The sequence below is a fragment of the Calypte anna genome, chromosome 12 (genome assembly GCF_003957555.1).
Source record: "Calypte anna isolate BGI_N300 chromosome 12, bCalAnn1_v1.p, whole genome shotgun sequence".
In the NCBI taxonomy this organism is placed as follows: Eukaryota; Metazoa; Chordata; class Aves; order Apodiformes; family Trochilidae; genus Calypte; species Calypte anna.
The window spans coordinates 4,249,218-4,262,551 of record NC_044258.1 but is presented as its reverse complement, the minus strand read 5'-3'; the positions used below and the strand labels follow the sequence as shown (position 1 = coordinate 4,262,551).

The 13,334-nt window shown below is 56.4% G+C and overlaps 2 protein-coding genes across 2 annotated transcripts in view; one reads left to right on the top strand and one right to left on the bottom strand.

The window, feature by feature from the left end:
* The window catches only part of RNF123 (ring finger protein 123), a 47,581-nt gene that overhangs the window by 1,073 nt on the left and 33,174 nt on the right, over positions 1–13,334 (bottom strand). Inside the window, 6 exon segments of the mRNA XM_030458578.1 lie at positions 133–275; positions 10,663–10,718; positions 10,720–10,748; positions 11,603–11,678; positions 12,807–12,995; positions 13,186–13,325. Of these exon segments, the coding sequence (XP_030314438.1) occupies positions 133–275; positions 10,663–10,718; positions 10,720–10,748; positions 11,603–11,678; positions 12,807–12,995; positions 13,186–13,325 (633 nt within the window).
* AMIGO3 (adhesion molecule with Ig like domain 3) lies at positions 1,755–4,578 on the top strand. Its single transcript, XM_008499014.2, has one exon. It carries the CDS (start codon positions 2,166–2,168, stop codon positions 3,672–3,674), a length of 1,509 nt encoding a protein of 502 aa, XP_008497236.2. The 5' UTR covers positions 1,755–2,165; the 3' UTR covers positions 3,675–4,578.

Sequence of the window (13,334 nt, the reverse complement as noted above, 5' to 3'; positions counted from 1 at the left end):
CTGGAGCCACAGACCCCTTCCCCCAGGGCTGAAGGGACTGGGATGGATCCAGCAGCCTTGTCCCCCATCACAGCCATGGCTGAGGACGAGGGGTGATTACAGCCCATCCCCCAGCGTGGTGCTGACACTTACAGGTCTGGAGGGAGAAATGGCGCTTGTCCGTGGCTGGGGCAGCAGCTGCCAGGGCTGAGGGCTCTGCATGGCCCAGCAGGTACTGGATGGAGCGCAGCTGGAAACAGGGTCTGCCAGCAGGCACTGCTGTTGCACGCTCGACCCTGCAAAGAGACACGGTCAGGTCTCTGCCCCCATTCCACCACCCTCTGAGCTGTCTGGGTCTCCCTGGGCATTGCCCATCACCTATGGTCACAGAGCCACCAACTCCCCAGCGCCTTGCCCAGGTGGGTGTGTGCCACCACAAGCTTCACAGCCTGCAGGGATGCAGTGCCCATCCTGGGGAGGTGATGGCAGTGGGGATGTGGGAGCCCTGGCTGGGCCCTTGGGTGATTTGATGGTGCCAATTAGCCCATGGAACTCCTGTGCCCATGGGCTAAGCCCAGGGGACAGACAGCTCAGCAGCCCATGCTCCCACCACCGAGTGGGGGAAACACGCTGAAACGCAACCGAAGAGTGACCACGCCCCCTTCTCCTCCCCCTCCGCCCCCGTTCGGAGGTTCCGTGGGATCGATGGGGTGCATCAGCGCTTGCTGAGGCTGCAGCCCTGCCTCTGGTGCCCCGGGAGCTACAGGGCAGCCAGCATAACCCTCACTCTACAGCACAGCCAGAGTACGAGGAATGCAGGGGCTGGTGCAGGGGCCCGTGTCACCCCTGCACCTCGGGGACACCTTGGGGTGCCTCCACAAGGCAGGAGGGAGCGGCTATGGCTCTCCACAGTCTCAGCCATCAGCGCGGACAGCCAGACAGATGAAGGGCACCTTAATGGATGTCTTCATCAGGACACCAGCGCCATGGCCCGTCACGGGCTCGGCGAGGAGCAGAGGTGGCTCACACGGCCACCTCGGGGGTGAGAAGTTGCCCGTCAGCACAGGCTGAGCCCGGGCCGGGGCGCAGGGGGTTAACGGCAGCCGCAGCCGCCAAATTAGCTTTTTGCTGCCTTAATGGAAACCAATTCCCCAGCCCGGCTTTCTGCTTTCCATTAACGCGCCGGAGCGCTCGCTAATGACATTCCTTCTTGTCCTTCACCCTGCGGCCGCCTCCTCCCCACCTACAGCCCGCGGTACCCCCTCTGCTGTGGGGATCCCCCGAGCCCCGCGCTCCCACGGCCGGGGGTCCCTGCTGGCACATGCAGGGGGTGATGGAGACAAGAGCAGCCGGAAGGACCAAGACCGGGTGCTGGGCAACGGGGGAGGTGGATGACTGCCATCCCTGATGCCAGCCTGGGTGCACCCGGGACAGGCGGGGCTCCCAGAGGTGCCGGTGGGGTGAGTTTATTCTTCCAGCCCTCGCCCCGGAACTGGGCAGTCGCGGAGCAGGCGGCCGTGGCGATTACAGCCGCCTGAGCTCGTCATTCTCCAGCCGGATGATCGGCGAAGTGGCCCTGAGGACAAGCGAACGGGCAGCGCCGGTGCCCGCTGCGCATGGCCCTGCCCAGGGGCAGGACGGCAAGGGAGGGCCACGGGCACGGCCACCACAGCGGCCACCACTCCCCGTGCCGGACCAATGGGATCCCGCCCGGCCCACACCGCGCATCGCCAGCACGTAAATAGGGCAGGAGCGGGACCGCGTCCCATCAGCCAGCCCGCGTCCCCGGGAGGTGCCGGCCGGGGCTCAGCGGGCCCGGTGAAATGGGAATGTGACACGGTGGCACTGAGCCCTGAGAAACTTTGTGCTCCGGGGATGTGCGGCTCCGGGAGGCAGCGAGGCGGTCGCCGAGCCCCCCCCAACGCAGCCCCGGCCCGGAGCGGGTCAGCTCGCTGATGCCGGACGCGGGTAGCCCACGGCCGAAGGAGCGCAGGTGAGAGGCGGCAGAGCCGGGCAGGACGATGCTGTGCTTTAACTCCTTTCAAGCCCCACGGCTGGAATGAGCATCTTCCTTTGCGGGGTGCAAAGGGGCGAATGCTCGGTAGAGTCCCCCCCAAGCCAGCGCAGGGCAGTCGGGGACCGCAGCGCACTTTCTCTCCCATCGCGTCTGGCTCCTGCCCTGCACCATGGCCCCGGTCTGGTGGCGGGTGGTGAAGCTGTTGCTGCTGCTCCAGCTGTGCTCCCAGGGCTGTGCTCCTCGAGCCTCCCCGCCGCCCCACCGCTGCCCCACCACCTGCATCTGCACCTCCGACCTGCTGAGCTGCAGCCGGCAGACCTTGCAGCGCGTGCCCCGGGCACTGCCGCCCACTGCCACCACGCTGGACCTAAGCCACAATGCCCTCACCCAGCTCCACGACCACTGGCTGGCCGCCCTCCCGCACCTCGAGGCCCTCCACATCAGCCACAACCAGATTAAGGACATTTCTCCACAGGCTTTTCACAATGCCTCCTACCTGCGGCATCTTGACATGTCCTCCAACCACCTGCACGCTGTCGAGACGCACTACTTCGACGCGCTGGTGAGTTTGGAGGAGCTCCTGCTCTACAACAACCGCATTACACGAGTGGATGAAAACGCCTTCACCAAACTGAGTGGCCTGCGAAAAGTCTACCTGAGCTGGAACAACCTGACCACCTTCCCCTTCCACTCAGTGCAAGGGCTGGGCATCTACAGTCTCCGCACGCTGGACCTCTCCTCCAACAGCCTGAGCAGCATCCCTGTGGAGGAGCTGGCAGCTCTGCCTGAAAACATCAGGAATGGCCTGTACCTGCACAACAACCCTGTCAGGTGCAGCTGCCCACTCTACCTGATGCTCCAGCACTGGAAGCAGCGAGGTTTCAGCTCTGTGAAGGATTTCTTTGAGGAACATACCTGCAAGGTGTCTGACAACGTGCCCAGGTCCCTCATCAAGTTCCTCAAGTATAGCCAAATGTTTGAGAACTGCTCAGCGGGCCCTGAAGATGTCCACCCTGTGCCCTTCCCTGTGATGGTGGGCCACAGCCTCCTGCTCACCTGCAACACCAGCCTGCCAGCCATGGCCACCACCTACATGTGGATCTCCCCTCACCATGAGCCCATCAAGTACCCAGGGAACAGAGACCATTCCTTGGAGCTCTACCACAATGGCAGCCTGAAGATTGCAGTGGCCAAGCCCTGGCACTCTGGGGTCTATGTGGGCTTGGCCATCAACAGCCCCCGCAATTTCAGCAGGTTGTGTGAAGTCAACGTGACGGTCTACTACCCCAAGCCGGAGGAAGAGACCTTCAACACTGGCCTCACCACTCTGCTGGGCTGCATCGTGAGCCTGGTGCTTGTGATCATCTACTTGTACCTTACACCCTGCCGCTGCCTAAGCTGCTCCAAGAAGCCAGCTCCTCTCAGCCCTCCACAGGAGTGCAGTGCCCAGTCCTCCATCCTCAGCACCACCCCCCCTGCCACCGATGGGCCAAACCGCAAGGTCAGTGCCAGCAAGCACGTGGTCTTCCTCGAGCCCGCCAGGGAGACACAGAATGGCAAGATCCGCCTGGCCCTCAGCGAGGACTTCCCTGATGCCAAGCACCCCAAGGTCCTGCAGGTCAAGTCGGACTCAGAGTCCATCAGCTCCGTCTTTTCAGACACCCCCATTGTGTCGTAGCGTGGCAGAACTGGGAGGAGAGCCAAGGGCATCCTGAGAGCTGTTGTCCTCCATCACTACTAGAAGCAGGATTATTGGCACCCTGAATTCCTGGCTTGACTGTGACCCATGAGGGTGACTAGCATCACCTGTAACTGCTTCAGCCATGAGCTCCTGGTGGGTTTTGGGGCTGGGGGCACATGGGTGCCTGACGAGAGCAACTTGCATGAGCCACTGGCAATGTCCTCATCAGCACAAGGGTAACGCTGATGAACCCAGCACGCCTGAGACATCTCTGCTTCATTCGGGCAGCCAACTACCCAATGGTGACACCAGGGCCAGCCATCTGCCACCTCCATGGGCACATGAGACTCAACCTGGCACCACCAACACAGACTCCAGGCCAAGGAAAAGCCATGTCAAGTGGGGCACTGTCCCTGCTCATGCCAGGGAGGCCCCTGGGGATGGTGATGCCACCATCCTCTCCCAGCTCGTGCCAGTCCCTATCAGCATGCCATGGACATGGGGGGACCTTGAGCTCATCACAAGGAGGTTACATCCCCCCTCCCCAAACATAGCCACAAAGGAGAGATGAAGCTAAGCATCTGACCAGCCAAGAAGCCAAGCAAACATTACAAGCTTTTGCCTCCCAAGAAGCTGTAAATAATCGAGGCAGGATTAGATGCCGCAATACCGCGCCCGGCCCGCATTGCTCAGAGCTCCTCGTGCCACCAAGGACGATGAGGGCTCGGATGCACCAACCTCCTTCCCTGCTTCTCCTTGAGGCGGACGAATGCGCTGCTAAAGCACAGCTACTTAGGCAGTAATCTAATAAGCTCATCGATAAATGTGAGTAATCCTCTCCTCTCTTGGGTCATAATTCTCTAGTTACATTGGAATAAAAATGCCTATTTTTTTAAGCTCACGCTGGGCTGAGTGTCTCCTTGCCCTTGCAGGGCAGCCGTGCGGAGCCGCATCCCACGGGCACAGTAGTGGGGAGTCTGGGGGTCTCAGGGAGCCCTGAATTCCCACTTGCCCAGCACACGGAACCGGGTGAAGTGCCCTGGACTCACAGCCTGTGTTCCCATTAAATGGCATTAGGGTGGCCTTAGTGAGGGGTTAAATGTGCTGAGATGGAGCTGGTGGCCTGGGGCTGCTGCTAGGGAGTGTCCAGTGGCTTGTCCCCTGGAGGGCAGGTCCTTCAGGGAAGCTGGCAGCTGGGGAGCAGTGCCAAAGGACACAAGGGCACATCCAGACCTCAAAAGGGATGAGGTTTTAGATGTGGGGAAGAGACACCCTGGGGAGCCCCACTGGGCATTAGACTGGCCCTGTCTGGATGAGTCTCAACACTGTCTCTGGATGGAGGGATGGGAGTGTAACCCCCCACACCCGTCAAGACACCCTCCACCACCAGCCACATGACAGCATGTAGCTATCAGGGGCTTCTGGAGCTACCCTACTGGCAGGGGCATAACTTAGACGCAACCTGGGCAGAACAAACATGGTCCAACACTCTTCACACCTTCCCCTCAAACTGCAGCCTCTCACAGGCATGTGTCCCAGTCACAAAAGCTGCTGGCAGTGAGAAAGAGCGAGCCCTGCAGCATCCGTACAGCACCAGCACCCATCCTGCCAGTCCCTCAGCCAGGAAACAAGCAGCTTTTTTTCCCAGCAAAAATTTAACCATGTCCAAAGCTCTTATCAGAAACCCTCTACCCATCCAAGGAGGGAAGAGCATGAGGAGAACAGCCACCCTGGAGCCACCAGCACCCCTTGTGATGCCAACCATGCACAGCTTCATGCCATACATGTCCCGTGGCTGCTGCCTGGTGGCTGGCACAGGCGATGGGATGTGGAGTGACAGCCACTGCTGGCCTGTGCCCCGGCTTCCTGCACCCCCGCTGCTGGCCCTGCCACCCTGTGTTAGCATGGAGTTCCTGATGAGCCAGGATGCTGAGCTGCCGTGCTGGGATGCACTGTGGGTGATGAGGTGCCTGGGTGCCTTATGGGTAGGTGAGGGGCACCCCTGCTCTTTGAGGATGGAGCTGAGGTGATGCCATCCCCTGAATCTGCACTCACATGGAGGTCCCCACATCACACTGCAGCTCCACCAAGCAATGCAAGGCAGTTGAAGCTGTCAAAGCAGTTCATTAAGCAGCCTGAATGGCCAAATCATCTTAGCAAGGAAAACACAGCCAGGAGCACAGCCTCCCTAACAGGCAGGAGTTGGGGAATGTAATGGATGGTCCCTGAAGACTATGCTGTTCTCTCTCGCACTCATCTGCACATTATAGCCCCAGATCACTGCCAAAACCAACCTCTTGCTCCATGACCCCACAGGGTGAAGTCATGAGTCAGCCACAAAGCATGACCCCACCAGATGGGGACAGGGACAGGATTTGGGGACCAGCCTCCAACGCTGACTCCTGCCTCCCCTTGTATTTCACATCTTAGCCAGAACAACACAAGAACACTGATTGCCTGTCCCCTCCTGTCCTCCTGCTGCTGGGGCTGGGTGCACCGTGTACGTGGGTGGAAATGGAGCCTTTTCTCATGATACTCAGTTTCCAAAGAGCTGGAAACAGCAAAGCCTGGTGCTCCTGCATGATTGCCTGCTCCTGCCTCCCAGCCTGGCCATTCCTTCTGGCACGGTCCTGCTGGCTCGTGTTCAGCATTCCCGCTGGCACAGTGTGGTTGTTTCTGACCCACGATCCCCATCCCATGCCCTGTGGGCTGGTACCAGCATGTTCCTGGTAACCACAGTGTCTTCCCCAAGTCTTCATGGGCATTCAGGTAGAAATCACAGAGTGTCACAATTTAGAATCGCACAAGAAGTCCCTGGGAGATGGGACTTCAGCTTCAAGGCTGCTTAGGTCATTTCCTATCCAACTGCCCTGCAGACAAGTTTGCTGGCCCCTTGCATGTGCCCCAGCCCTCCAGACTCACCATGAGAGCTTCAGTCATGGGCAGGACTGAGGAATGTGCTGTCTGGCCTCACTCCTCCTGCCTCCAATGGTCCAGGGCTATAGGACATGGGGAATCCCAAGGAGTGTAGTAATGGCCATGCCCTGGCACAATGTGGCTCATCTCTGCGATGGCCACTCACTTTCTGCAAAGCCTGGTCCAGCCCATATGCCTGGTACTACCTTCAACGTGCCCTCACACACAGGGACCAGCAGCCTCACCTTCGGGCCTCAGCCCTTCCCCTGCTCCTCGATCTTGCCAGGATCATCCCACAAGCTCTGGCCAGTGCAGCTCCATTAGCTCACTCCAAGGAGGCTTTAACAGAAAATCTGCTTAATTATTTAGCAGACAAACGGGGGGGATGATAACAGCTGAAGGCAGCCAGGGTCTCTGGTGCCAACCCAAGGATCAGCCCAACTCCTGGCTCAGCCAGCCAGACCCCACCTTCCCTCTGCTCCTCACGGAGCCAGGGCTCAGCCCTTAGGGTCTGGCAAAGGGGCAGCACATGGGCATCCCTGCCAAGTGCTGAGACTCCCTGCAACAGGGCAATCTCCACCTTCCTGCCTGGAAACCAGAAGAGCCTCTGCTGAGGGACCCCAGCTTGAGCTAGCAGCTCCCCAGCCCTGCTCTGCATCAATTCTCCTTGGCCCCAGTTTGCAAAAAGTGGGTCACATCGAGGGAGGCAAGCTCTGAAACCCCCAGGCCCTGCTACAAAGATGAATAAGCCTGGATGAGTTGGGCACTGAAGCTTTGGGTCACCACAAGCAGCACCCACGGTCCTGCTGGACCTGACCCAATGAGGAAATGCATTTCTGCTCTCTCAAAAGCAGAGCCTGCTCCATCCAGGGACTAAGGGTTGTGATGTATCAGCTGTCTCATCACATCCCAGCCTGGGTAATGTTCCCTTTCCTTGTGCTTAATGGCTCTGTTTGATGCCAGGAGTCTGCAGCAAGAGGACTCGATACCTGGCTGAGTGTCCAGTGCTGGGCAAGGGGCAGCTGAGGCATCCAACTGCATTCCTGATAATGTGTCCAGAGGAGCTGGCAATGCCCTGGCTCTCTTCACTCTCACCCTTACCTCGGGAGCATTTGGCCCAATAAATGGGACCTCACTCCTCCCAGAAGATCCCATCCTCTCTGTCCCAGGGCAAAGCTTGCAGCACCTTTCACAGCCACTAAAGACAACCACAAAAAAGCCAAAGAAGTCACCCAGGTCCTGTCCCAAGTTGTCATCCTCTGGGGCAGAGCTTCCTCACAGGAATCAGGCAGGGTAACAGTGTCCCAGGTGATCCCCACAGAGATGTTTCCAGGTGCACATGTTGGCCAGATGATCTCTCTCTGTTAATGATATTTTCCTCTGGCAACCTGAGTGTCACCAAACAGGACCAGGAAGAGGTTTCTACCTGCTTCAAGCAGTGCCTGGCAGAGTGCTGACAAGGAAGGACAAAACCCCATCCTGTTATCCTGCTCACTGCACTGAGAACAAGGGAAAAAAAAAGGAGCAAAGAAGCAAGGAAATCTGTCTCCTCTTGAGTTTGTATAAATTAAAGCTCTGGAAGCTTGGTTACATATGGGAACCTTTAAATCTCTTCCGCTACTTCCTTGCAGCAACACGACCCATGGCAATCATCTCCCATGGCAACATACAGAAAAAGGTTTGAACTCTCTTTTTCCATTCCACAGACCATCCTTTTATTCATGTGCCTGAGACAGATGGTTCCCACTGCCCTGCTCTGGGGCCAGATGATGTTGGCCTCTACTCATCTCCCTGGTTTTGAGGTGACTGTGGGTGAGAAGATCCCTACAGGGGCTCTGCTCATCCCAGCTGCAACCTCCCGGTCTTTCAGCACCCTGCAGTCATGGTGCCAAGAGATTTGCACACAGGATATAACAAGGACTGACCCTCGAGGAACACAAAGGCAGTAGAAAAGTCTCAGGGTTTTCTCCCATACCTGCTGCTTTCTCCATCCTGTCCCTGTTTGCTCTTTTTCAATGTGCCTGCACATCACAGAACCTCTCCATTAGCGGGGTACAACACTTAGACCTCAGTCCTCAATTCAGAGTGCTGCAAAGAGGTGGGTGGCTCAGTTTTCCCTTCCATGTGAGGGACTGTGCCCATGATCATGCTTGATCTTGACCACCAGCCTGCCCATGCCCTCTGTTTGGGTAGCGGGAGGGGGTCTTCCAGCCACCAGCCTCAGTTCTTTTGCCTTGACTGACCTCAACGGCCTCCCCTGAAAGCTTTGCTTGCCTTTTATAGATCACTGATGCATCAAACCTCAGATTTAGTGCAGGGCTTTGCAAAATCACATAGAAGCATTTTATTTTATGGGACAGTTTTCCCTGAGCTTCCTCCTGTTTCCATCCTGTGCTACTGCTGCTCAGTTAAGTCCACCATAAGGACATGGTGCTTTTCATGCATCAATTTCTCTGTTTTGTATTTATTTCTGGCTTCCCACTGCCCAAGGTGACTAAAAAGCCCTTGAAGATCAGTCAGAGACTTGACACTTCCCAACACAGACCACAGTATATAGCCACCTCTGGTGCTGGTGGCAGGCAGGGACAGTGCCACTTGGTGCTGTACAACCCCTTTCACAGTGGCTGCCAGGTCTCACTAACCCAAAGCACAACTGGCTTTTCAGGAAAAGGAGATAGTCTGTAAGCTTGTGTCCCCAGGACTCCCTGCAGCCTAGGAGTGTGGTGTGACTGTCTCACACCACAATCTCCCCAGTGTTCTTCGATTTCACGTAAACTTGAGGTCAGGGAAAAGAGCTTCACCCCTTCCCCACTTTGACCCCACAAGTGACCTGGGCTGGGACAGATGTTCAAGGGAGAGGAGCCAGGAAGGACTTGTCATCCTGCCTAGCAAGCAGGGAACTGTGTTATCACTCTCCCCTTCCCTCCAGGAAGAAGTGTCTGGCTAGGGCATCAAATTAATGACATTTGCCCTTTCCAGGGAACAGGATTCTGGGGTTGAGAAGAATCCACCCAGTTCACAGTCCAGAAAGGCCACTGATTGGATGACCTTGTGCTATGCTCTTTGCAGGGTCACACCTGGGCTGTGAGGATGGTGCGGCAGCATGGGAGGCGGGATATTAATTAGATATATTTGTGTATATCTTTGAGTCCTTGAGAAAAAGAAGCTGAAATACTGGCTGCAGGGCTGAGCAGCTCAACCAGATGGGGCTCTGCTCTCTGCAAAGCCGGAGACTATCCACCGGTTTTGAGACAAGATGTGAAAACAAGCAGGATGTGCAGCACAGACAGAAGAGATCCATCTCCTACAGAACCCTACAGGGCCATGGTGGTCAGCACAATACCTACAATGATATGGGGAGGGAGCAAAAGCTGAGCTGCAGAGGGTATGGGAACAAGGACCATTTGCAGGACTCCAGTACAAGCAGGCACAAGGCACACAGAAACAACCAGGTTACAGCCATCACTCCCCCAGTGTTTGTCCCACTGACTAACTGGCTACCATAAAGACAATATTTGCTTTCATCTGACAATCAGCATCACTTAAGTTCCTGCAGGATTTGTCCCACTTTGTGCCACAGGTCTGGGCAGCCAGGGAGCTCTGCACATTTTAATACTTTCTTGAGACAGGCCAGAGCAAAGTTAGCTTTAATGAATTTCCTTTCCACCCATCACTGTGTTCTGTAGGCACTGTTTTGTGTCACACCTCAGCACGCCTTCACATGTTTTTACTCGCAACCTCCAAGAGTTGGCTGTCCTGTCACAGCAGTGCCAGAACCCTGTCTCAGAGAGGGAGGTGCATGTGTCCTGTAGGTACAGCACCTCATGGCACCTCTCAGAGCTTTCTTGTATGGCAGGAAGGAGTCTGGCACCCAGCAGCAGCACTGGATGGTGCTGCAGCGGACCCATGGCTCTCTGGCTTCTGCCTTCTCCATGCACACCCACCTCACCTTGCTTAGGTTTCCACACACCTAAATGGGCCCCTGCAATACCTCCCGATTGACAACACCAGCACCCAAAGCCATGCCCCACACAGTGACTCTGTGCTTTGGAAATCAAAGCCACTTCACCCCTGAACATCAGTGTCCACAAGCAGCCGGACCAGTATGCCCGTCACAGCCACAATGGATTGGGTAATGGTCCACACTCTCCAGCCCTACAGAAGCAAAGAGAAAAGATAGAGCCATTGCCTCCACAGGGCATGGCTAGGGTGGTGAAGTTGTCCAGGGAGGCAGCCACCATGGCTTGGGCTCTCTGGGTGGTCCCCATCAGAGGGATGTCCCTGTTAATGCAAGCCCAGATTAGGCGCTGCCCCCTGTTAATGCAAGCCCCAGACTCAGGCCACTGCCTCTTCCAGACCTCAAGAGGAAAAGGTGGTCTGTCTCTCCTAAGCAGGCAGGAAAATACAGCTGACGCACAGGAACTACGGGATGCCATGACACAGCACCTGGAGCTGGTCTCTGCTAACAGGTCCAGCTCAGCCACCTGCATCACTTCTAGAGAGGCTGATGTTTCTGAGAACAGCTTCCCCAGCAATTCAGTGCACCCTTGACTCGATGCGGAGGGCAGTACTCAAGCCTGCCACCTCACCTGCAATCTGTTTAGGGCTTTGAGCCTTTCAAACACATCTCTCCTAAGCTGTGGCAGATCAATCTCTGGCAAGACATCTCCCAAGCACAGCATGACTGCCACTTCCACCATGGCCAGCCAGACCCATGCACCAGCCTCCTGATGACAGAGATCTTGGATGGAAGCAGAGTTGCTGGGTAGAGAGAGGCTAAGGCTCTAGGTAGAGCACCAACACTTGTGTCCACCTGGAAGGTTTACTTGTCTTTTGAAGACAGCACTTTTGTGGCAGCCTGTGGGACCAGAGTGGCTTCCCAGCCAAGGACAAGGCAGCCTGAGGTCTGATCCCTCACACCTCACTACAAGCCATCCCTCACTTCCCAAGGAAATGCCTCCAGCATGTTTTCAAAGTAGAGGGACTGAACATTTACTACATGGACTCACCTGGCAGACGGAGGTTGACCACTCTGTCAAACAAGTTCCTTTCAGCTGTCACACGGTTCAGCACCTGGTTCAAGAGCTGTGCAGGGAAAAGGAGAGAAGGTTTGTATTTTCTAAGTGGGCCTTCCTGTGACCAGGATGCAAAGAGCATCCCTGGAGTTCAGGCTTGGTGACTGGGAACTGGTGGATACAGAGAGGGAGATTCACAGCTTGGCCCTGGGCACAGAAGACAGTAGCACCACAAACAGTTGGTTGCATCAGACCCAAACCTCCCAGAGAAGAGTCAGCTTGAAGTCAAGATACCTGAATCTCAGCATCTTCCACCTAAATCTGTCACCTACAGCTTTTGTAGGCTGTTCACCTACAAAAGCCAAGCTATTCCTGTGGATCAAAGCCCTTGGCAAGTAGAAGCTACAGTCCTGGGGACAACCACAGTCTGTGAAGAGCATGCTTGAAGCTGTGGGCAGAAGCAGTATCAGTGGGGTGACACACAGTCCACTGCGCTGCCTGGAGCTGGCAGAGAGATGGATCCACCAGCCCTGAAGCATGGGATGAGAGCAGAGAGCAATCTGCTGCTCTGCTTGACAGAACATCATCACTACAGACAGAGATTTCTGCCCATGACAGTAAAGAAAGATTCAACTGCAGACACCCAAAGCCCCACTGTCCAGGCAAGACATAACCACTGGAAGCTGAGCACCACCTCTCAGATGCATCATTCCTCTTTCTGCTGCCTTCATACATGATGAGCAGAGCACTGCATCCCAGTCTAGGGATGGGACATGGATTATAGCAACACCAGGGCACAAGGGGGATGCTGCAGCACCCTGCTCTCTGCTGCTCATTCCTCAGCTTGCCTAAACCACCTGCCAAGGGCCCCTCACTTTTATATAATCACAGACTGTTCTGGATTGGAAGGGACCTTAAAGATCATCCAGTTCCAATCTCCCTGCGTGGGCAGGGACACCTCCTGCTACACCAGGTTGCTTCCTCCCAGCAGAGGTAGAAATCAGCTGTGGCCAGACTGGCTGCAAAGGAGAGGAGCAGCTGACATTTTAGGAAGCACCACTTGTTCTGCAGCAGCTGGGTTTGCTGTAGTAGTAGGGCACTTGAAATGGCGGGAGCCACCATTTCACTGCATGTCTGGAGAGAGGGCAGAGGGGCCCTTGTGTCCCTTCAGAGGGGCTTCCTCACACCTTTCTGATACCTGGGCAAGCCTCCGAAGGAGCAGCTCTGATGACGGGCGATTCCAGTCGAGGAAGATCTCTGGCGCCAGTGTGACGGTCATTTCTAGCACCCTGAGCAGGCTCACTGAGAGGTCAAAGCAGGTGGCACACACCTTCAGCTGCCGGCTGTCCACAAAGTTCCTCTCCAAGCGCTCTGCTGCCTGCTGGATCTGTCAAGCAACAGAGACATTAACAAGGGGTCCCTTCCCAAAAGGAAAGCCAAGAACCCCGGCTCAGCTCCCACCCACGCCAGGGACTCACTACATGCCCAGCCCCAAGAGCTGTGCATTGAACCTCAGTGCTGTGTACTGAACTTCACCCATGCAGTGCAGGACCTGCAGCCCTGGTTGGCACACTCACCTCCTGAATCATGCCAATGAACTCTGAGAAGGCCCAGTTCAGCTGGTTGAGGACACTGTTGAGGAAGCTGGGGGCCAGGTCGCGGTCGCTGCGGAGCAGGTCTGCCATGTGCCGCTGCAGCAAGGTGGAGGGACACGGCTCTGGAACCA

Coding starts and splice junctions, on each gene's coding strand:
- AMIGO3 (XM_008499014.2), top strand. CDS start 2,166: ATGGCCCCGGTCTGGTGGCGGGTGGTGAAGCTGTTGCTGCTGCTCCAG.